Raw genomic sequence first — 25,157 nt, 5'->3', positions numbered from 1 at the left:
GCAAGCAACATTCGTCTGGGACGGATTTAACTCTCTAAAACACTCCATCTATCCATTTATATGTAGGGGTGAGCATTCGATTCAAATTGAACCGAATCAAATCGAATTAAATTAAATTATAAAAATCGAATTACATATTTTAAAAATCGAATCGAACTAAAATGGATGAAAAATTAAATTAAATTGAATCGCTATATTTCGATTCGATTTGATTCAAATCGATCGATTTTGATTTTTTATTAATTTTTTAATTTATACTTGATTTTCAAGTTATTTTGTCTAATTTTAACTTTGGTTTGAACCTAATAATCATTAATCAATGAAATTAAATAATTTATATATATATAATTAAATATAATTCATAAATTCTCCATAAAAATAAATCAATTCAAAAATTGATTTAGTTCGATTTGAATATATAAAATTACTATTCGATTTGGTTTGATTTAACTAATTTTTTTTTTCTTTAAAATCAAACCAAACCAAAATAATTGAAATTTTTATAATATAAAACCAAACCAAACCAATTGAATTTTAAAATCAAACCGATTGAACTGAATTAATTCAGTTTCTATTTAATTTTTCGATTTGAACTAAAATCTACTCACCCCTATTTATATGTTATATCTTAAAATTATTTTATATATAATTATTTATTACTTTAAAAAATTAAAATGTTTTAATTATTTTTTTTAATTTTATCTTTATCTCTATATTAAATATAATATATTTTATAATTAGGTGAAATAAATAATAATTTAATAAAATAAATAAATATTTTATTATAGTTTAAATATTTAACCACTTCATTAATTGCTGTATAAAAATTTTAAATAATATATAAAAGTGAATAAAGGTAATAATAAAAATATCGTAATTGAAAAAGTAAATTGAATTGACATAATTTATTACTTTTTTTTAAATATCATGTGAATGTGATAAGATTTTTTAAATTAAAGTAATTATTATTATTTTTTATAATTATTTCAGTTTTATTTATACAGACTATAGTAATTTGTAATTTTATATTAAAGATTTCTTATTTTCTAAATTATTGATTTTTTTTTTGTGATTCTTGAAATATTAAATACTTGATGTTTCATAATTTTTATATTTGTATTAATTATGTCATTTGATGTGATTATATTTTTATTAATAACAATAACAATGTCAATTAAAAAATCATGAAAAATGATATAATTAATTAATAAGAGGTACAAATTTATTAACTTGTGGCGCTGCCAGTTGTCACCTTTTTATGGGTGCACCTAAACTTGGGTCTGAATTGGTTTTGGATTGAATAATCAGTTTTGGGCCTGGCTCAAACTCTGAAGGCCCAAAACAAAGGATCCAAAGCTGTAAAAATGGCGAGGGCCGAATTTTGCTTGCTCACTACAATTTCAAGCTCCAGAGGCGAAGCCCTAATCACAAAGGACAAAGCGGAAGTGAAAGAGAGCATTTGGGATTGGAAGAAGAAAAAGTGGTTGAAGAAGAAGAAGATGGACGAAGAGCAAGTAGTGAAATTCGTGGAGACTTATTTGAAGAAGAAAGGTTTTAAGCAAGCGGAGCTCGCTTTCCATGATGAAGTTCAGCATAACTCCAATGCAAATTCTGTCGACATCCACTCCGATCCCGATCTCTCCCTTCTCCTCCTCTCCCTCTCTCAGTAACATACTCTCTCTCTTTTTGTGCTTTGTGTCTGTTAATTTCTTAATTTGCTCAACTGGGTATTAGTTTTTTTTTTTTTTTTTGAGGGGGGGGGGGGGGAGTGTTTTGGTGAGATTTTGGGAGGTACAGAGAATATTCTGCTCTCATTGAAGGTCCAAAGCCCCAAGAGATCATTCAAAACTTCATAAGCAATAATTCTAATTATGATTCAAAGAATGGAGAATGCCAATAGATGAAAATAAATTCTGTGTACGTGTAAAAGGTCATGAATTAATTGGTTGAGTTGTTATAAGGCTAAAAATTTAATGAGTTTTAACTTGGAAGTGGAGCCGGTGGACATGAATTGCTGAATTACGAGAATTCTTTCTGTGGGGAATGCCAAATGCGCTTCCTTTTGGGTTACTTATTTAAGTTTATTCATGGTAGGATTTTGCTCTTTAATGGATAATTTTAATTTTTTTTTTAAATGTTTTATTTCCTCAGGTCAGAGGATACTCCAGCACGATACCATGAAGAATATAGGAAACTAAGGTCATGGACGCATAGTTCACTTGATTTGTACAAGGTACCGAGTTGTTGAGTTATTTATTTACTTGGGAAATGCTCAGTGTCACATACTTCTACATTAATGTGGCTTTGATTGTGTTTGAATTATGCAGCCTGAGTTGCTTCGTGTGCTTTATCCAGTATTTGTTCATTGTTATATGGATCTGGTAGCAAAGGGGCATATCCAAGAGGGTAATATATTGAACTTCTAGTCTTTTATCCATCTAGTGTCTTAAATTGCATATTTTTGAAGTGGTACATTATTATAATAATTATCGCTTGTATCTAAAGTGATCTTGGTTTGTCTTCCCAGCTAGAACTTTTTTCAACAGCTTTCGTGAAGATCACGAAACAGTCCACTCACGTGACCTTCAAAAGTTGGAAGGAGTTCTTTCTCCCTCTCATTTGGAGGTTGATACAATTCTAAAGTGTTGTATTGCATTTCCATTTTTATCATGCTTAATCACTTCCATTAACAAGAAAGAAATTCATGATCTTATTCTTTAGGAGATGGAATTTGCTCATACTCTTAGGCAGAGCAAAGTCAACTTAAAGATATGTCAGGTAATATCTGAGTTTCTCTTCTGTTATTTTGTAATATATCCAGTTAAGATATGAGTTGAGGACTCGTGTATCTTATATACTTGTTTATTATACTTGAATATGTTTAATTGCATTCAAATTTGGCTGATGTGAGTCACAATGTTGTGGTCTCAAGGTGAAAAAACTGAGATAAATGCTAGTGCTGTTTGTGCTTCATGATTAAAATCCAATGCAAAATTTTAGTTCCTGCTCACAGAAATCTGCAGACATGTTCACTTTATTTCCTGTAAATCATTGCCTTTAGTTTACTTAGATTGTTCAAGTGAGTAGATGGTTGTTGATTACTAAATTAGCATGATAGAATGCTATTCATCAAATTATGCAAACTGCTGAAAGCTGGATGTCAATCAATTTGCCAGTACTCCAATGAGCTTATGATGCAGTATCTACGCAATACAAAATCTACTATGATGCTTGGGATTGTTAATGAGCATATTAATTTCCAAGGTACACTGTTTACTTTCCGTTTCGGTGCATATAAATGATTTTTCAGGATAGAATTTGCTCAACTCACATATAATTCATGTTCTCATTTGCTGGCAGTATCTCCTGGACAGCCCAGCTCAATTTCAGATGATGCTGAGGTTGTAACACTAATTGGAAACAGCCAGGATGCAGCTAATCAGATAAATAAGAAAGAAATACATTGGGGGGTAAGTAAATGAAGCTATTGAGGTTCTTATTTCTTATTTCTATTGCATGGATAAATCACAAATGTGGTGGTGTTCGTGTTTCTTGGCATTTCTAAAGCTTTTTCTTTATTGGGGCCTCTGATTTTTCCTCTTAAAAAAGGGTAGAAACTTAAAAATTTGAAAGATGTGTTCTTGTTTGCAAGTTGGTTCTGACCTCATACCTGAGTCTCTTTGAATTGCTTAAAGTACTGCCTACTTGATGGGATTTCTCTCAAGAATGTGATAATTGCTTATTGCTCAAGTTAGGTTTATTATTCTTACACAGATTTCTTTCTTTGTAGCAAGTAAGGGAGTTGTTTTCTATTGCTTCTTCTTCTTCTTTCCCCTTTCTCTCCCAGGTGGTTGTTGATTTTGAGCTGTAATCCTATATTTGTTGTAGCTTCTTGAAGATTCTTTGGAGGAACGCTTAGAGAAGGCAGGTGGTTTGCTCTCAGATTCTGAAAAAACTGAAGGAGATGCCAAAGAGGGGGACCTGGATGAAACCAAAGTAAATATCCTTGTATGTTTATATTGCATGCACTTGTGTTAGTAATTTGTGTTTTTCAACTGATTTTCTAGAAATATGTAGATTATAAGTTTACTGTCATGTAGCTGCAGTTTTGATTCTGTTATTTTTCATCTTGTTCTCTGGTTCTTGTTCAGAAAAGATCAGTTGAAGGTGGAAAGCAAGGTGCTTCTGTTAAAAAGTTGAAAAAAGACAAAGCTGCTAGTGCAACTGCAAAAGTTGTGCGTCCTGAAACTAATACTTCATCAATAGCACCACGAGTCAAATCAGAACTTCCTTTGCCCGTAATGTATTTTCTAGAATCTTATTACCTTGTGATATGCATTATATTATAATGTAAAATAAAATAGCAAATTTATAGGTTGGAGGATTTTCTTTATTTATTCATAGGTTGGAAGCTGGATATGGAGGCCAATGGTATGTGGATACAGATAGCATCAAAGATTAGAGAAGTAGCTAGAAAAATACTTGGAGAGTCTAGAGGATATGGACCACCCTCAAATGATGGAATGAGGAAGTACAAAAGGCAGTGAAGAGAAAGAGGGAATGGTATAAGAAATTACCCAAGTGTGATAATAATGAGGCATATGAACAGTACAAGATAGCAAAGAAAGAGGCAAAAAATGCAGTTAGTCAAGCAAGAGCGCCGGCCTTTGAAAAGTTATATGAGAAACTTGGAACTAAAGAAGAGGAGACAGATATTTATAGATTAGCAAGGAGGAGAGAAAAGAAATGTCAAGAACTCAATCAAGTTAGGTGCATTAAGGATAAAGAAGGAAAAGTATTGGTGAAAGATGAGGACATTAAAGAAAGATAGAGAAATTATTTTGATTATTTCTTTAATAATAGTCAAACTGGTAATAGCGTGAATATAGACTACAGAATAATAGAAAAGAATGTGAATTATACTAGAATGATTAGATCAAGCACTTAAGAGAATGAAAGTGGGTAAAGCCTGTGGACCCGATGAAATACCAATTGAAGTGTGGATGTGTTTGGGAGATATAAGAGTGACATGGTTAATTATATTGTTTAATAAGATTCTAAACTCAAAGAAAATGTCTGATGAATGGAGAAACTACATAGTTGCTTAAATTATAGGGGAATTAAACTCATGAGCCATACTATGAAGTTGTGGGAGAGAGTTGTGGAATATTGACTACGTCATGATACTTCTATCTCTCCCAATCAATTTGGCTTCATGCCCGGTCGTTCAATTATAGAAGTGATATTTTTCATTAGAAGCTTGATGGAGAAATATAGAAATGTGAAGAAAGATCTACACATGATTTTTATTGATTTGGAGAAGGCTTATGATGGTGCTCCAGGAGATGTTTTATGGAGTGTGTTAGAACAAGAGAGGGTATCTATTAGGTACATACAAGTTTTAAAAGATATGTATAAAGGAGCAACTATTATTGTGCGCACAGTGGGATGGGACACAAGATATTTTCCTATCTCAGTTGGATTACACTAAGGTTTAACTGTAAGCCCTTACCTTTTTACATTAATTTTAGATGAATGTAATTTTTCATTAGAAGCTCGATGGAGAAATATAGAAATGTGAAGAAAAATCTACACATGATTTTTATTGATTTGGAGAAGGCTTATGATGGTACTCCAAGAGATGTTTTATGGAGAGTGTTAGAACAAAAGATGGTATCTATCAGGTACATACAAGTGTTAAAAGATATGTATGAAGGAGCAACTATTATTGTGTGCACAGTGGAATGAGATACAAGATATTTTCCTATCTCAGTTAGACTACACTAAGGTTTAGCTGTAAGCCCTTACCTTTTTACATTAATTTTAGATGAATTGACGAAACATATACAAGAGAGTATCTATTGGTGTATGATATTTGCGGATAATATAGTTCTGATAGATGAGACGCGAGGAGTCAATAGAAAGCTAGAGCTTTGGAGAAGTATTCTTGAGTCAAAGGGCTTTAAGTTGAGTAGAATGAAGACAGAATACATGCATTGCAAGTTTAATGAAGGCTGAACTAGTGATAGAGAAGGAGTTAGTTTTGATAGAGTGGTACTGTTTCAAAGTAATCATTTTAAATATCTCGGCTCAGTCCTTCAAGTAGATAAAGGATGTGAGGAGGATGCCATTCATAGGATTAAAGCCGGATGGTTGAAGTGAAGACGTGCTATGGGAGTTTTATGTGATCGCAAGATTCCCAATATGTTGAAAGAAAAATTGTACTGTACAGCCATATGACCGACCATGTTATATGGTAGTGAGTGTTGGGCACTGAAGGAGTCGTATGTGTTTAAGACAAGAGTTGCGGAGATGAGAATGTTAAGGTGGATGAGTGGTCATACTAGACTAGATAAAGTCCATAATGAGAGTATTAGGGAAAAAGTAGGAGTGGTGACAATTGAGGATAAGTTGAGAGAAGAGAGATTGAGGTGGTTTGGTCATGTGAAGCGTAGACATACGGAGGCTCTAATTAGACAAGTAGAACACATTAGGTTAGAGGATAGAAAGAAAAGAAGGGGTAGACGTAAACTGACTGGGAGGAGAGTAGTACAACATGACCTAGAAGTATTAACCCAAAATCGTTTAGAGTGGAGAAAGAGAATCCATATAGACAATTTTGAGATAAAGGTTAGGTTGAGTTGAGTTGAGTTGAGTTGTGCTGTTCTGAAAGCAGAACATTAGCAAAATTTTGCCCCCAATGAAGTATGAATGCTTGTCTTAGATGCAGCTAAGATTTGATTAGATGATCAGTGAATTTTTCTGGTGTTACATACAGACTCTTTGAGGACATTAATTTCTGTTTTCTCTTTTCTTACTTGCTTTATGGCTGTACCTTATCAATTGTGCTATGTCTAGGATGTTTGAGAAGAAATTTACATTGTATGTAATCTGAACTTAGTCATGGTTCATTATATACAATCTACATAAGTATAATATGTGCAATGTTTTCCTGTCAGGTCCTTTTGCATGATGCCCTGGTCCAGGAAAACATGTAAATGAAACTGATAATGCTAAAGCAATCTTTTTATTAATATTTTAATGATTCTTCAGCCCAACAGAGGTGGAACAGTCTATTCTTGAAGACTTGAGAAACCGTGTACAGTTGAGTAGTGCGGCACTGCCATCTGTTAGCTTTTATACATTTATCAACACGCACAATGGGTAATAGTCATAACTTGTTCAATATTTATTTAATTAGGCTTTGATTGATTCTTGATTTGTTATCAATTGCTTATATTCTCTGGGATTTCCCCAGTTTGAACTGTTCATCAATATCCCAGGATGGATCTTTGGTTGCTGGTGGATTCTCAGACTCCTCATTGAAGGTTTTGTACTGGCACATAACTTAGCCCAATATATACCATGGTAGCCTTTCTAATTGGTAAATATGAAATGTATGTTAGCCATTCTAATTGGTAAATATGAAATGTGTTGCTGCAGGTTTGGGATATGGCTAAACTTGGACAGCAATCTGGCAATTGTAAGTCTATACAAATACGAGATAATTTTTGTAATAGTTTGTTATTACATTCATTTGCACATAATATTGTGAGTAAAAATAGCAAATGGCAATCTTGTGTATGTTTATTTTATGTGTCGATTACTAGATAAGGTTTTTTTTTGGTTTTTCTTTTTAATTTTTTTTATAGCTATGTTAAACAGCTGAATTAGGAGATGCAACAATATAGGAGATGGATAAACATTTTCTTGGGAGAACTATAGCAGGCTATATTAAAGGGTGTGTGGTTATGAAAATTATGATATCTCTGCATTTCTTTGTTATTTATTCTCCTGCTAGAACCTGAAATAGCTTTGTTGAATCATCAGTTTTCATTCTTAGCTCAAAGCTATCCTTATAACTTCATATATTCTGTCTTAAATAGGTTGTGGCTACAATTGCTAGATGCCATATCTTCTGATATGGTTCTATGTATTTGGTCATGCTTATTTATTAACATATGGCTACATCTCAAAGAGGAGATTTGGTGTAAAACAGTCTTGTTGTCAGCTGTTTTGCAGGGTGAAAATGATACTGCTCCAAGTGAACATGTCCTGGGGCCAAATGGTGTCAAAAGATCCTACACATTATTTCAGGGTCATTTGGGTCCTGTTTATTCTGCCACTTTTAGTCCTCTTGGGGATTTTATTCTTTCCTCTTCAGCGGACACGACAAGTATGCTATCCTACTTGTGTCACCTTTTTCTCTTTCAGTGTGCCCTTATGCCTTCATTTTTAATCGTATCTTGTCACATCATATAGTCTGCTCTAAAAAACTTTACATTTCTCTTCTGCAGTTCGATTATGGAGCACAAAACTAAATGCAAATATCGTTTGCTACAAGGGTCATAATTACCCTGTTTGGGATGTTCAGGTATGCATTTTATATTTATTTATATTCTATCGTTTAATATGTCCCTTGTGTTTATTGTTTGAAGTTGTGGAGGGTAGTGTAACTGGGTGGTATGGTAAAGTCATGCTTCTTACTCGTGCATTCTACTTTGTATACCGGTGCAGTTTAGTCCTTTAGGACATTATTTTGCCAGTGCTTCACATGATCGAACAGCAAGGATTTGGTCCATGGATAGAATACATCCCTTAAGAATAATGGCAGGTCACTTGTCCGATGTTGATGTGAGTAATTTTCTCTCTTCTCTCTGCAATTGCTTTTATAAAAATTTTCGTCTACAGATTTCCGATGTCTAAGCAAAATTTGGTCGTGCTTCTTTTTGACAGTAATTAATAATATTGTTGAGAGAAGGTAGGTGGGGGTTGGGAGTGGGGCACTTCATTTGACTTATCTTAGGAGATATCAAACTCATTATTGTATAGTGGACTGGGAATGGGCCTACTGTCCAAGTTGGATTTTATTATGTTCTCAAATGTAGATGGTCTAGTTTCAGTGATTAACTATTATTCCTGGCTTATGATTCTTCTGTTTTGGGTCATTACTTGTTTAATCTAGTATCTCTTTGTATATGCTTGGTACCCTTCCTTTTTCTTGTCTCATCTGCTATTTGGTAATGGCTTCATTCTAATAAAACTTCATTTGGCGTTAGTTGTGTTGATGGCAGCATTACCAACATAAAAACCTTGGCCGTCGCAAATCACTTGGTAATTTGATATAGGTTAAGTTTACGTCAGAATAATAATAATAAACTCAAGTTGATGTAAAAGCTCGACATTTGTAGCCCTGTCAATTCTGTCACCTGATGATTTGATCTGGAAGACTGATCTTGTTAATTACCTTAACCATTTTATACAATCTCTCGCCAATCCCTAGTGTGTTGTCCTCTAGTTTCCAGGCATATCTGTTGTCATCTGCTGTAAAGGTTGTCAAGTATTTCAGTCTTGATGCTGCAAAATATTTTTTTAGATGGAATGTTTTAATCGAAGAATTGAGAATTCTGTTCTTGTGTATCATGCTTGGTATGGTATGAGATGATAAAGATTTATTACTTTATGTGTTTTCTAGTTCTGAACAATGAGTGACATTGAATTGGATGATCTATTTCAGTGTGTACAATGGCATGCCAACTGCAACTACATTGCGACTGGTTCCAGTGACAAAACAGTTCGACTGTGGGATGTACAGAGTGGGGAGTGTGTCAGGATTTTCATTGGTCATAGGAGTATGATTTTATCACTGGCAATGTCACCTGATGGTAGGTATATGGCATCTGCCGATGAAGATGGCACAATTATGATGTGGGACCTTTCAAGTGGCCGCTGTGTTTCGCCTTTGATGGGCCACAATTCATGTGTATGGACACTAGCTTTCAGGTGCAAATCCTTTGTTGCTTCTGAATGTGCTTGGAGAACTGGGTGTTTGTGTGAATAGTTCTAACAAAACTAATGATAGTTGGATTGCTGATATAATTTCAAACAATTCTCGCTTTTCTTTTCAGTTGTGAAGGTTCACTGCTTGCATCTGGTTCTGCTGATTGTACTGTGAAAATATGGGATGTAACCACAAGCACAAAAGTGACGAGGACTGAAGAAATGTAAGTTTTTCCTTATCAAACGAGCTCACATGCTTATGGTTGTGGCCTTCTTTTGGTTTGTTGATGGCGATATTTACTGAACATACTGCTTTCAATCAGCAAAACGGGAAGTGCAAACAGATTGAGGTCATTGAAAACTCTGCCTACAAAATCAACTCCAGTTTATTCATTGAGGGTAATTGACCAAATACTCAAATGCTCTTACATGATATATTTCCCAGTGCTTTAATATGTTCGTTGCATCTTATTCTGATAGCAGTTTTCTCGGAGGAATCTTCTTTTTGCCGCTGGAGTTCTGTCAAAATGTAAATAAGTTGCTTGAATTGTTAAAGCATGACGTGACTGAAGATGTCGAACAGCAAAACAAGCTGCGCAGATGGGTAGAACAAGATCGTTAACATATTTTTGCTCAATGTATTAGCCAACATTGGCCAATGAAAATACCCTAGTTTGGCAAACCAACCTTTGGCATAAATTTAGTTTCTTCTGGAGAATCAAAATTTGTTGCCTAAGCTACAGTACACAGCCCTTCTCTTTCTGCTGTGCTGGTTAACTGCTTGAATGATAGTATAATTGCAGATCCTCGGCATACAGATTTGGTTCACTCTTATATTTAATTGTTGGGGATGGTTTGCAATTTTTCTTTTTAATTTTGCTTTATTTATCACATTATTAATATCATTTCTATCATTTAGTCACTTACAAATTAACAAAAAAAAAAAAAAATGATGAAAATGAATTCAATGGAAAATGGTTTGTTAATGAAAATGGTTGTCATTCAATACGCTTAGGCCCACAATTAATTAGGGATTTCATTTTCATTAAATTCTCTCTCAGCCGTACTCGATGCGCTTAATTTTTTTTATTTAAAATTATTATATTAAAAGTATATTAAATTTAATTAAAGAAGTCAAGAAGTCAATTGTATCATATATATATATATATATATATAAAATCAAACTTAATTTCTTTAAGAAAAAAAGGTTGAAAAGAAAAAAAGGGAATCATAAGGGAAACGAAAAGTTGAGTACTTTGCAGAATACAGTGATTAACGAACCGTACCACCAACCTTCTAGTCCTACTGGCAAACGAAGAAAGAGTTTGGGTTAATTTTATTTCTTACCCCATATTTCCCGCCATTACCAGTTTTGTCCCATCTTTCTTCAAACCCAACTCAAAACCATTTTCATAGCATACAAAGCTCTGTGCAGAGATTACAAATTCTACGCACAAAATCTGGTATATAACCAAGAACTTTCTTTTCTTTTCTATGTCTGCAAGTTACCTGAGATTTTATTCCTAATCTTTTTCGCCAGTATAAAATCTTTGAAGTTAAGGAAGAAGAAGTAGCTACTGTCAGAAATCTGTACAAATATTTTCTCCTGTCAGAAATCTATTGCGTCTAAAGGTAATTTAATTTACTGCTTTATGTTGCTCGCTACTTCTGTGTGATGTAGTTGGTGCCATGATGAACCCTAGACAGCTTTTGCAATGAATCATGAGTAAACTTGACCAGGAATAATTCTTACGTCTCTATCATACCCTAGTTTAGGAATTTATAATCTAGAACAGTAATAAATCAGTGCAGTTTATGTGATTTAATATGAGACAGCTTAGTTATGCTTAGCAGAGGATTCATATTTGAGATTATCCTCAAGTTCTGCTTCATTTGTTGTTTGGGTGTAAAGTGACTTCTCCTCAACTTGACACTATTGCAGTGTAAAATTGTCTAATTTGTTGGATAGAAACTGTACCTGAAGATTGTGATGACATCAAACCCCTCTGGATTGCGTGATATATTGTTATAGGAATAAGTTCCTGAATCTACTTGAACAGATCAAGCTATATATATTCAAACCTAAAAATAAAGATTAAAAAAAAAAAAAAGATAAATTACCATACCATAACCAGTAAGTGCTTGTTTTGTTCAGGTAATCATGGAATTGAAACCTGCTTCTCTCTCCACCTCCCTTAAATTTAGAAAAGAAAAAGAAAAAAAACTAGTATATTGTCATTGTTTCAAGCTGAAATGAAACTGACAGAGAAAACATGAGACTCATAATGGATTTCATAGTTTCTACCTGCAATAATGCTACCAGTGAAGGCATTAAAAGTTTTCTCCCAAAGTATCTAATTGCTCATACTCATATGTTCAAACATCAAAGTACATTCTAGCCATTTAATCAATGCAAAAATAAAAAAGGAATTAATTATCACTTTTATTTCAAAGAAAATTAAAGAGCACAGTTCATATTATGTTCTTCAAAAGTATTAATTAGATCAATGTTATCCTTCTTCCCATAGTTCATTATGCCAATAACGAATCCTAGTTTTGCCTTCGCCAAATATATTACGAATTCTTATTACACTTCCACTTGGCCTTTTACTCTTATACGTTATTCCTAATTGTGTTAAGCCACTACCACAACCCACCCCCTTCTCTCTTTATGAAAGCAATAATCACACACCAGCAATCCAAACCTAAAGAGAAATGTCTCCAAACTGAATTCCTCTTCTTCATTTGATCTTATTAGGTGTTTTTTTCTCTAAAACAATTAGATAAGCCAAAATCACTTGATCTGGTTTACATCCAATTCAATTTTCATCCATTCAAGTATCTAGTGCTTAATTTTAGTTGCATAATTGTTTTCAATAATAAAATAGTCACTCTCAAAATGCCATTTGTTACATGCAAAAATTTGAAATTTGAGTAATTGTGTATCCATAACGCTTTTTAGGTCTCCAAAAAAAAAAAAGAAAAATTGCATAGATTAGATAGGTTGCTATTATTATTAGGGCTGAACATTAAATTGTTTTAACAAAAAAATTGAACTAAACCGTTCTAATTCAGTTTTTCAGCCTAAACTGCTCAATTCAGTTAGTTTAGGAAAATCCAATTATTCACTTTGGTTCCATTATTTAGGTCAAAAAACCAAAATAATAGAATTGAACCTATATAATGCTCAAATGATGTCACTATGTCTGCATATTAAAAACCTTAGGAACTAGTTATCTTTGTCTTTCCACTCTGGTTGAAACAAATAGAGATGCCTGCCTGCCTATCATGCCACGACCCAATGCCCACAAACTAACACCCTCCTTTCTCGTTCTAATATTTGTTTCAACATTCAATCCTTAACCTTCTTCAATTGATTCCAAAATCTAAGTCTCAAAATCCATTGACACTACCATCCTCCAATTCTTCTTGCTCCTCCTCAAGCCTCACGGCACATTGGAGTTTCGACATCGCCGTCATTTGGGTAATTTCGCACATTATCCTTCAACTTAAGGTGTTATATCAACACAGTCCTTGAACTTCAATTTGTAACATAAAACATCCTCAACAACACAAATCTAAAGAGAAAAATGAACCAACACATATTTGAAGAGAAAACCCCCCAAAAGCGTCCAAGCTCATTCTTTCCTTCACAAGCTCCTTATTTTCTCTTTTTAGCCAATCATCACCTTCATAGCAATATACACAACAAAATGTATATTGTTGTGAGCAAGATTGAGTTGCTACCAATTGGAGATAATGAGGGCTTGGTTTCAAGAAATTCTGTTAGAGTAACAAACCATGGTGTTCCAAGTAAGGAAGATGGGAAATTTGTAAGAAAGGGTTCTCCTAATGGCTCTGCTTTGGTTGAGTTGACCAAGGATGATCCCTATGTGGTTATATAGGAAGCTCAAGTTGAGCCTTTGGTAAAAAAATAAAGAGAAGTTAAAAATGAAAGAAGTTAAGCGTGTTATGATGATTTTGTTTCAGTTGAATTAGTTGAGGATGATGGTCTGTGTTTTGAAGAGAGAATAACATAGTAGAGGGTAAGGTAGCAATCAAAACGAGACCTAGCAAAAGACAGAAGAGAAAAGGAAACGGGGAATCATGTATGGAAGGTTGCAACCATTTGTTGATGCTCTGTGTTTTGAAGAGAGAAGAAAAGAAAAGAGGGTAGCGGGGGGGTCAGAGAGAGACCGAGTGAAAGAGAGGATGTGAAAGAGAGGATAGATGGGGCAATAGGGAAGATGACTTGGATTTTATTTGAGGGCATTTAAGTCTTTTTCAAATGGAGAGAGAAAAAGAGATTTTTCTTAACAAATGCCATACGGAGGAGAGGTGAAATGAGACAGATGACTTGGTACCACAGTGAAAGTGACACGTAACTAGAAAACTAGTTATTTTATGTCAAAAGGACTTTTTTGTTCACTAAATTAATATTGAGGGTTTTTATTTTCCAAATTGAAGTTCAAAGACTATGGTATTACAACACCCTAAATTGAGGGACAACGTGTAAAATTTACCCCATCTTCCTTATCACTTCCATTCATAATGGTGAAAGCAATTCTAGTAATAGCCTCCTAGACGAGTCACCTTAGTAGTCAATGGAGGAGATAAAGAAAGTTTCTATCTAGAGATCTTCCATTTTCTAGGATTTAGCCATGAAAATGAGAAATTTTGGGTTGGTTTGTTTGGCAAAAATTAAGGTTTTTTATCATTGAAATTTTCTAATTTGTTTGGAAAAAAAAAATCTAGGTATAGTTGATTGTTGAAAATTTTGGATTTGTTCGAAGTTTGATTGTTGAAAATTAATTTGAACGTTGAAAGGGTGATACAATATTAACTTATGAATTTTGATCCTCTAGAACTAAAAATGGGATCTTGCAGATTATTAGAAGAACCAATCTATCGAACTGATTTATTTTGTTTTAGTTCATTTGGTCTTTCTTGTTTGATTCGATTTGATTTCTCACAAAATTCATTTTAGTTTGGTTAGGGTCGTAACTAAATTTACTATTTGCACACTCCTAACTATTATAACCTCAAATAAATGATGCATAGCATAAGGTTAAATAAGTAATTAAACAAAACTTTTCATTTTCTTAGACAATGATGTGTCATAAATCTTTCAAATCTTTATAATTTCACTTGAAAAATGCATAGGCAACACACTACGCTACAAACACAATACAAATGAATTATCGTAGAAATTGTATATTAGATTTCCATTGGGTCAATAATTCTAACCAAACATAATAGAGGAAGAAAATGAAATTATAAGGAAAATACCACAATCTTTTATTAATAGTTTTACCCCAAGACTACATTATAGTAAAATGTAGTATTTTTACTTTTCCCTCTAGTTGTTCTTTGAAACCAATTCTCTGAAGAATATGGCAAGCATGAGTTTCTATCAACACATAGCTTCACCCTTCTAATGTTACTTGCACAAAAAGGGTTCTCCCCATTAACTTTAGATTGGACTTTTCTATTACAAATGGTGTACTGCGATTAGCCATTTCCATCAATTAATCAACTACTATGTAGTTGATAGCAAACTTATCTTCAATCGGGTTCGCAGATCCACCGACCTAACCCAAAAAATATTGACTTGAACAAAGAATTTTATCCATTGGCTTAACATGAACCAACTCAGTTAAGCCTTGCTTGCAAGGTGGATTGAACTTGCGATTTATTGAGTACGGTTGGGTATGGTGCAACATGATTAACAAACATAAGGTGTTCCATGGCTATCAATTTATTAACTACCATGTAGTTGATAGTAGACTCACACATGGGTTTGTAGAGCCACCAACTCAACTTGAAAATATTAACTTGAACAAAGGATTTTATCCACTGACTTGACTCGACCCAACCCAACACAATTAAGACTTGCTTCCAAGGTGGGTTAAACTTTTTTTTTTCCTTTCCTTAAGGCTCAACTTAACTCTAAAGGATATCAAGCTTGTATTCCGGATTCACCTTTTAGGCCTAAACGAACCCAATCCAATTTGATAGAAAGTCAAGTATAACTTGTATAACCAATATGGTGACATTGATTTTACTTTATATCTTCTCCTAAAAGTTTTTTCATTAGGAATATATTAACAAGGTGTAGTTTTGACATACTTTATGTGATAACTTGTCAAATTAATGTCCTTAGTTTGTAGCCTAAATTTGCTTTAGTTTGTAGCCTAAATTTGCTTTATAACTAATTTAAAATATAAATAATCCAATATTATCCTATATTAGTATTATAACTCTTCTTTAGGAGTATATTAACAAAGTGCAATTTTGACATACTTTATAATGATAACTTGTCATATTAATTTCCTTCTTAATTTGTAGCCTATATTAGCTTTGTAATTCTTTTAAACTGTAAACAACCCAATATTATTTTCTATCTTCTATGATTACTTTGTTTCTATATTGTTATTTTCACCATCTAATGGTAGTTATTGACAAAATAAATTTTTAATTTGTAAAAAAAAAGAAGTTAATGTTAGAAACTCCCTTATATTAGGATTATAATTCTTCTAAATTGTAAATAAAATATTTACATGAATTGGATTTGTTTCATTCTTTTTTTTTTTTGATATTTATGGATTTGTTTCATTCTTAATTCCAATCAATTTATAAACACACAAAAAAGCCACCTAAAGTGGACTTGTCATATTTTGATAGCATAGGTATTAGTACAAAATTAAAAGAGCAAGAATTACTTATTGACATAAAAAATAAGGAATAGAAAGCTTGAATTTAGAAATCTAGTTCCAACCAATTAGAAACAATAATTGTAAACTTTGTAGTTCTAAGAAATTATAATAATGAACACATTCTGCCCTCATTTTTCCACTTCCATAGGAGTGCCTTTACACAAACTTCCTGTTTTTCATTAATCTTTGGTAGAGACACAAGGGGGGAAAAAAAAAGCTTTAGTAATAGCAATAAAAATAACAATAAAATATATATTTTAAATTCAAGCTGCCTTAATCATTTTCTATCCTCCCCTAAGGAAACCTCAATAGGAAAGGAAATAGAAATGGAGTGCCAATAGTGGGGCTTATATTTCAAACCTATGCCTATATAAATTTCATAAATACATTCCTATAAAAGAATTATAATAGGGTTGATTTGATATTTGTTACATCTCGAATCCTTTAGAACATTATATGAACAACTTTTGCATCTAATAATGATATATTTTCAGTATTTTGTCTAATTAACATAGTTATGCAATAAGTACCCATGCATTGAATAAATACAGGGAGAAATAAACAAAGAAAGTAATATTCACAATATTCACATATAATAAGAGTGTTGAAATCCCCAGTACATGTACCAACCACCTCAATTTGCTTTATTTCCAAAAGATTTGGGTCCTCTTTAGGAAAATTTTGTGCTTGTCGGCCAATAATAATAATACCAAATTCGTGAACATGTGATATCAGCCTTTTGCACTTCACAATTTTATCATTTCTCACTTAGAAGCAGAAATTATGCAACAAACAAATTGTAATGACAGAAACAAAACAAGAAAGAAAAAGAAAAAAAGATCTTATTTCACAAAAACTAGTGCATAATTTAAAATTTAAGTGGTGGCTGAACTACTAGAAACATGGGGTATAAATATCACCTTTAAAGAACAAGAAAACAAGTGCATCTTGATTATTAAAGCAAATAAAAAATGTATGCGTACCTTGTCCTTGTAAAGCAATGGGTTAATGTAATCCCCATGTTTTTACACCTTTGCCTTCCAAACAATTTGAGGATCTCGCCTGAATAATTTACACTTGCAACGCAATTATAGAAAAACTATAGGTTTTTGTCTTAATAAAATAAATATTATTGAGCAAGAAAGATCATAATATATATAGTCTTGTCATTGATTCCAAACAAGATAATGCATAATAATTATTCCATATAGACAAAGCAATAGAATGCTAAAGAAATACTTTTTGATAATGTTATATAAATCACAACTTCAAAGGGAGGAGTATGATCAAAGCTTATTAAGGTTGGGTATGGTGTACTGAGGTTATCAATTATAATCAATCAACTAGTATGTACTTGATAATACACTTATCCATGAGTTTGGAGATCCACTTAGCCAACCCCAAAAACATTGATTTGAACGAAGTATTTTATCCATTAGGGTGTACCATGGCTATCAATCATAAGGTGTTCAATGGCTATCAATATCTCCTTTGAAGGAGAAAACAAGTGCATCTTGATTCTTGAAGCAAGTTGATAATGTATGCTTCGTCCCTTGTCTCTCTTGCTAAATAATGGGTTGCTGTAAACCCCATGGACTGAAATATTTGCTTTCTATGTGCATATTTAACTTTAAATCAATTTTTAATAGCTCGTAAAGTATTTATGGGGTATTTTTCTCGACAGCAGTTACAATAAAAATACCAAACACACCCTAAACCATTTAAGGATCCTGGATGGATATTCAACATCTGCAATTCAATTATAACAAAACTATAGTTTTTCATCTGCATAAATGCGTAATATAAATACTATAGAGCAATAATGAACTTCTGATGATGCTATATTAGTCACAATTTCATATGAAGAAGTATTGTCAAAGCAATCCACTTGCTGCTCAAAACAAGTACAATGACCAAATTAGATGACGAAGCAATTGATGATGCTATAATCTAAGAAATTTTAATTGCATGTAATTTCTTGAAAAACAACTTAAGTTTTATCATAATTTTTAGTTAGATTATTTGCTTAATATGCCATCCGTATGAAATATAAGTTGCTATCAGACTCGATATTCACAAAATGAGATGATTTAACAGGTTAATAAAGGATTAAAGTCCTCGGTAGAGACCAATGATAAAATAATTATTCCAATAAACGAAGATAGAAAAAGAAAGGGAATTCATGAAATAAATAAATTAGAAGAAAATGTTATGTATAAATGCAAAACAAAAGATGTGTTCTTAAGTACTTTCTGACCTGCTCGATTAGATTTCTTCTGGGACATCATTCACCCATGACAAATGAGTAAACATTTACTTAATCGAACACCAATCTGCAAAAACTCAGAACACAGAAGCAAAAGAGAAAAGAAAAATTTGCAGCAAACTTCCCATGAGGAAAGAAGCATTCATTATTTTGCCTGATCGGATCAATCATCCACACACACCCACACACATACATTGGCTAAGAGAAACAAGTGCTATGAAGCAAACAATGCAGATAATCAAGAAAAGAAATAGAACCTTTTCAGAACCCAACTGAGAGAGTGTGAAAGTTACCAGATAATGTCAAAAAATCAGAGCAAAAAGAAGCGCCAAGATATCCCTTGTGTGCACTAGCAACACAAGCAAAGCAACCCTATTCTAGGTAGGATAGGGTTTTCGAACCCACAAAAGGGAAAATCCATTTTTCTACCATGCGAATGAATAAAAAAGTGAATTGAAATGCAGAGAGATGATAATGGAGAGCAAGTTTTGCAAGTGAGGACCATGCTACAACTTAGATAACGTGAATTTCCCCATGTTAATACACTGTTTTGCCGCTAAATCTGCACAGTAATCACGCCTACCCTCTTAAGCTAAACACCATCAAAAGCCACGCTTTTCAAGCTATTAAATATATAATTTAATTAAAGCATAAACTTAAATAAATTAAAACCAAGACAAATACATATCTGATAGCCGTTTCTGGTATTAATTAATGATTGGCACTTGGCATTATTTTTCTCTGTTTGCTCAACCGTCATCTCATCATCTTCCTCTTTGAAAGAGAAAGGGAAAAAAAAAAACTTTGAAAGCAGATAAAGAAAAAGAAAATAAGGAAGAGGTATCAATCTGGAACAAAAACAGACCAGGAATTCGGGTGACCCGAGAAAGATCCAATTCCGGCTCTGGAAGCTGACAGAAGGAGAAGTAAGCACGCAAAAGCAAGGGTATAGATTTATACAAATGCCTCTGTGTGCTCACTCTCTTCTGTCAATTTCTATGTCCCAGAAGATGAGAGGAGATAAGTATCAAAGTAAAGAATGTAAAGACAAGTTACCCAGAATGGAAAAATAGAAAAAGAAAGGAAAAAGAAGCATAAAATGTGCAAAACAATGGAGTCAGATCTGAGAATACAGTGAGACCCATTTAAGGAAAGTTACCAAAAATCTACAAATCACCCTCCTTTAACTATAAGAATGAAAGAGCTTTAATGACAGATTTAGGGTTTTTATTGGGACCGTAGCCACTAGAAAGTAAAGAACCTCTCTCTCTCTCTCTCTCTCTCTCTCTACCCTCGCAGAGGCCCTCTCTCTCTCATGCAAGACGTACAGGTGTCGGTGACACGTTCCAGGTGTCCTCTCTATATCTGAAACAAATCTAACAGTGAAGACCTTAACTTTCAACCACCGTCAATAAGGTTCTGATAAAAAAAAAAAAAAACCACTGTCAATAATGGCTCCAAAAGATTAACCAGGAAAGGAAAGAAAAAGAATGAATAAGGTTTAAACGTTGCACGAGTGCAGAGAAGAAGAACAAGAGCAAAAGAGGATGATGGTGATGAAGAAATCAGTACTTACTCTCTCTCTCTCTCTGTTGAGTATGTACTCTGCAGGGTTGTGATTGGATTTGGGTGAGAGTGTTGATGTCACACTCCCGTCACTTCCGATTGATTTCTTTCCGTCTGATTTTACGTTTTTTTGTTTCTTACTCGTAATCCCTGCCGTTGGATTATGGTGGTGATGGTGGGATCGGACCATTTTCGTTCCGAAGTGGTCTCCGGTCTTGGAAATTGGGTCTGATGCGACTGCGGCCCTCTGGGAAACAAGTTGTTCTTTCTTCTTCTACATCCGTTTTCTTTTTCCATTTCCTGCATCCTATGACACGTGGCAGTCTTTTCATTAATTATATATATTTAGAATAATATAATTATGATTAGTTGACCAAGTACACTCCCAATTAGATAAATTTGGATATATATATATATATATATATATATATATATATATATAGCAGTGTTTGTTTTCCATTTATCCATAAACCTTACCTTTTCGATACAATTTTTTTTTTTAATTTAATTAAGTTTTCCCATAATATGTATAGAATTTATCATTCATATTAATAAATTCAATAAATTTTAAATTATATTATTAATTAAATTTGAGAAATTATATCTTTAAAATCACTAGAGAGATTTTTATTTTTAAAGTATAGCTATAAAAAATTCAAATTTATAAGAAAATAAATTTATTTACTATTAAATTAAATAATTATATATAAATTTTTGTGTCTTATATACATTATATATTTTAATTAATTCTATATATATCTTAATATAAATATTTAATAATTATTATTATTATCATTCTCATATAAGTCTGATCTTATATTACATACACCCTTATTTTGATGAGAGTTTATTTTACAACATTTTGAAATTGATCAAGAAGAAATCATAGTGAGATGTTTTTAAAGGGTTTAATTGTAATAGTATTACCATTTTGAAGTTAAAAAGTTTTTTCTTTTAAATGGTATTTAAAAAAAAATTATTTAATTATTTTTTTAAGTTATTATTTTAAAGTTATTATGAAAAAAAATATGTTAAATTTAATTTTAAATTAATTTTTAATTTATATATTTAAGGATATTTTTGACCTCCAGCTTCAAAGTGCAGAGCCTTTTCTCTTTAATGGAGAAGGGTCACCTTTGACCCTGTTATAGGTGTTCGTATTTATTAATATACAGCCTAGCGGGCGGGGACCGACCGCACCCCTAAACTCTTTTGTCTATATACTAATTATTTCACATTTATATTCTGTATTTTTTTTTGTTATATTATATAATATATAGTTTATTTAATTAATAAAATTATTTAAAAATTATGATTACATTAATTTGTATATTAATAGCATTATTTTGTCTTTAACCTCATTAATAAAAATTAATTTAATGAGTATTTTTTTCATTCATTTTTATATAATTATATAGTAAATAATGAAATAATTAAATTATTTAAATTATAATAAAATATTTTTTATTTTAATTTAATTATTCTCTATTTCATTTAATTAAGAGAAAAAAGAAGAAGATATTAAAATAAATTTTATAAAACTGTATAAATAATTATTATGTTTAGTAAATATAAAAATAAACTTAAAAATGAAAGTAATACTCATAAATCTTCTCAAAATGATGAATAATTATGAATTAAATAATTTTTTAAAAAATAAATAAATAAATGAAGAAAATAATTAATAATATATTATAAATAATATAATAATGCTAAATTATAAGGGATTTGTTTGTTAAAAAAAAATAAAATTTTATCCTTCAAATAAAAAAAAAGAGTGAAAACATAAAATATATATTTAAATTATTAATTAACCAAAAAGAAATGGAAAGAAAATGGGTTCATGGGGGGCAGAGACCACGCCAATAAAAGCCCTGAGGACACATTTAACTTCTCATTCCTTTGAATTAAATATTTGAAAGGTTTCAACTTTATTAGGAGATATGGATTGGACCACTCATTTTTCCAAAGCAAACCCAACCACACAGTCATCCAATTTTTCATAGACACAACGTCAGCTCTATCTCATATGAGAATGAACTTAAAAATTATAAAATTAAATATTTATATTAAAATTTATATAAAATTAATTAATTTATATATAATAAAAATATAAATTTATAAGTAAATATTTAATTAATTAATTATTAAGTTTATTCTCATATAAAATTAAGCTTTTTATGGTTGCACTCATTTTTCATAATTTTTAAATTAATTATATATATATTTCTCATGTAACTCCGCCTAAGTAGTTTGCGCTTAGCCGGTCCCAAGCCCGGATAAAGGAGGAGGATTGCGATAGGTGACAACTAGCGTAAAAATTTCGTCACACCCTATGATATGGATTCAAATGATATAAACGTTGGGGCGTCCTCTACTAACGATGCGCTACATCAGAGCCCGAGTGTAGTGAGAAATATGCAAGGGTATAGGGCGTTCACCGAAAGCGACGCGCCATGCCAGCGCCCGGGTGTGGTGTTAAGTGAGCAAGGGTTCCCACATCATGGACGGGTGTAGGTAAAGAAGTTAGTCCATAGGACAGATAGTAGAATAAATAGTGGAACAGAACACAAGATAGACATAAAAAAACAATAGAAGATATCATAGAAGGAGACCAATCAGGAAGGAGCAGGATAGGAGGAGGATCAGGGTTGGTACTTGGAATGTTGGATCACTTACAAGAAAATTAATGGAGCTTGTGGATACCTTGAAAAGGAGAAGGGTGAATATTGCTTGCATTCAGGAGACTAAATGGGTAGGAGAAAAAAGTAAGGAAGTGGGTAATTCGAGTACAAGCGTGATTTCTGGGAAAGGAGAGAAACAAGAACGGAGTGGGCATAATCATAGACAGGACATTGAAAGACGCAGTAATAGCTATGAAAAGAGTAAGAGATAGAATTATACTAGTAAAACTAGTACTAGAAGGAGAAACAATAAATATAGTTAGTGCTTATACCCCACAAATATGACTAAACAGTGAGAGTAAACAAAGGTTTTGGGAAGATATGGATGATTTAATGCAAAGCATACCGAATGAAAAGAATATTTTCATTGGTGGAGATTTGAATGGGCATGTAGGAAGTGATAGACAAGGTTATGAGAATGTTCATGGAGGTTTTGGTTTTGGCAATCGAAATGAGGAGGGAAAAAGCATCCTGGATTTTGCTATGGCATACGACCTAATACTAGCAAATACCTACTTTATAAAAAGAGAGTCACATTTAGTGACTTTCGAAAGTGGGCAACATAGAAGCCAAATCGACTTCCTCTTAACTAGAAAGACAAATAGAGCTCTATGCAAGGATTGCAAGGTCATTCCAGGAGAGGCTTTAACAAGTCAATATCGGTTGGTGGTCTTAAATGTCAAGTTTAGGAACAATTCAAGTAAGATCAGAAGAAATAGTCTCGAACAATGTGGTGGGAGTTCAAAGGAGTAAAGCAAGTGAAGGTAAAAAATGAGCTTCTCGAGTCCGAAGTATGGAAGCTGGATATGGAGGCCAATGATATGTGGATACAGATGGCATCAAAGATTAGACAAGAAGCTAGAAAAATACTTGGAGAGTCTAAAAGACAGGGACCACCCTCAAAAGAGAGATGGTGGTGGAATGAGGAAGTACAAAAGGCAGTGAAGAGAAAAAGGGAATGGTATAAGAAATTACCTAAATGTGATAATAATGAGGCATATGAACAGTACAAGATAGCAAAGAAAGAGGCAAAAAAGGCAGTTAGTCAAGCAAGAGCACAGGCCTTTGAAAAGTTATATGAGAAACTTGAAACTAAAGAAGGAGAGAAAGATATTTATAGATTAGCAAGGAGGAGAGAAAAGAAATGTCAAGATCTCAATCAAGTTAGGTGCATTAAGGATAAAGAAGGAAAAGTGTTGGTGAAAGATGAGGACATTAAAGAAAGATGGAGAAATTATTTTAATGATCTCTTTAATAATAGTCAAAATGGTAATAGCGTGAATATAGATTATAGAACAATATAAAAGAATGTGAATTATACTAGAAGGATTAGATCTTTAGAAGTAAAGGAAGCACTTAAGAGAATAAAAGTGGGTAAAGCCTGTGGACCCGATGAAATACCAATTGAAGTGTTGAAGTATTTGGGAGATAACGGAGTGGCATAGTTAACTAAATTATTTAATAAGATTCTAAACTCAAAGAAAATGCCTGATGAATGGAGGAAGAATATTTTAGTACTTATTTTTAAAAATAAGGGAGACATACAGAGTTGCTCAAACTATAGGGGAATTAAACTCATGAGCCATACTATGAAGTTGTGGGAGAGAGTTGTGGAGCATCGACTACGTCATGATACTTCTATCTCTCTTAATCAATTTGGTTCTATCTCTCTTAATCAATTTGGTTTCATGCCGTTCAACTATGAAAGCGATCTTTCTCATTAGAAGCTTAATGGAGAAATATAGAGATGTGAAGAAAGATCTACACATGGTTTTTATTGATTTGGAGAAGGCTTATGATAGTGTTCCAAGAGAGGTCTTATGGAATGTGTTAGAACAAAAGAGGATATCTATTAGGTACATACAAGTATTGAAAGATATGTATGAAGGAGCAACTACTATTGTGCGCACAGTGGGAGGGGACACAAGAGATTTTCCGATCTCAATTGGATTACACCAAGGATCAGCCATAAGCCCTTACCTTTTTATATTAGTTTTAGATGAACTGACGAAACATATATAAGAGAGTATTCCTTGGTGCATGATGTTTGCGGATGATATTGTTCTAATAGATGAGACACGAGAAGGAGTCATTAGAAAGCTAGAACTTTGGAGAAGTACTCTAGAGTCAAAGGGTTTTAAGTTA

General features: G+C 32.6%; 1 protein-coding gene and 2 long non-coding RNA genes across 6 annotated transcripts; 1 reads left to right on the top strand and 2 right to left on the bottom strand.

Moving 5' to 3' along the window:
• The first annotated feature begins 1,395 nt into the window (after nt 1-1,395).
• Nucleotides 1,396-10,593, top strand: LOC110638648 (transcription initiation factor TFIID subunit 5). Of its 4 annotated transcripts, none has more exons than XM_021789258.2 (20): nt 1,396-1,666; nt 2,152-2,233; nt 2,328-2,406; nt 2,528-2,625; nt 2,722-2,778; nt 3,177-3,264; nt 3,361-3,470; nt 3,889-4,008; nt 4,152-4,303; nt 4,405-4,431; nt 7,054-7,164; nt 7,259-7,328; nt 7,444-7,483; nt 8,012-8,176; nt 8,298-8,374; nt 8,518-8,634; nt 9,518-9,783; nt 9,909-10,004; nt 10,104-10,179; nt 10,264-10,593. In XM_021789258.2, exons 1-20 carry the CDS (start codon nt 1,500-1,502, stop codon nt 10,315-10,317), a joined length of 2,052 nt encoding a protein of 683 aa, XP_021644950.1. In that variant the 5' UTR covers nt 1,396-1,499; the 3' UTR covers nt 10,318-10,593. The 4 variants fall into 4 exon arrangements, with proteins under 4 accessions (XP_021644950.1, XP_021644951.1, XP_021644953.1 ...); XM_021789259.2 differs by having other exon boundaries at nt 1,397-1,666; nt 3,889-3,996; XM_021789261.2 differs by lacking the exon at nt 4,405-4,431 and having other exon boundaries at nt 1,397-1,666; nt 3,889-3,996.
• Nucleotides 9,433-10,340, bottom strand: LOC131179353 (uncharacterized). The gene is made up of 2 exons (XR_009148381.1): nt 10,210-10,340; nt 9,433-10,089 (listed from the first exon to the last, which is right to left on the bottom strand). It is a non-coding gene; the product is annotated as an uncharacterized LOC131179353 (long non-coding RNA).
• A 1,178-nt stretch (nt 10,594-11,771) lies between the features above and the next one.
• LOC131179352 (uncharacterized) lies at nt 11,772-20,642 on the bottom strand. Its single transcript, XR_009148380.1, has 2 exons — nt 11,907-20,642; nt 11,772-11,828 (listed from the first exon to the last, which is right to left on the bottom strand). It is a non-coding gene; the product is annotated as an uncharacterized LOC131179352 (long non-coding RNA).
• Nucleotides 20,643-25,157: the final 4,515 nt, after the last annotated feature.

Source organism: Hevea brasiliensis, chromosome 4 (genome assembly GCF_030052815.1).
Source record: "Hevea brasiliensis isolate MT/VB/25A 57/8 chromosome 4, ASM3005281v1, whole genome shotgun sequence".
In the NCBI taxonomy this organism is placed as follows: domain Eukaryota; kingdom Viridiplantae; phylum Streptophyta; class Magnoliopsida; order Malpighiales; family Euphorbiaceae; genus Hevea; species Hevea brasiliensis.
Note: the sequence above shows the minus strand (reverse complement) of the source record. Positions and strands in the feature narration are given on the sequence as shown.

Bases quoted from the DNA above. Each gene is read 5' to 3' on its own strand.
- LOC110638648 (XM_021789258.2), top strand. From the start codon at position 1,500: ATGGACGAAGAGCAAGTAGTGAAATTCGTGGAGACTTATTTGAAGAAG. The intron at 2,626-2,721 runs GTTGATACAATT...CTTATTCTTTAG, and splicing joins TTTCTCCCTCTCATTTGGAG to GAGATGGAATTTGCTCATAC. The intron at 4,432-7,053 runs GTATGTGGATAC...ATGATTCTTCAG, and splicing joins GCTGGATATGGAGGCCAATG to CCCAACAGAGGTGGAACAGT.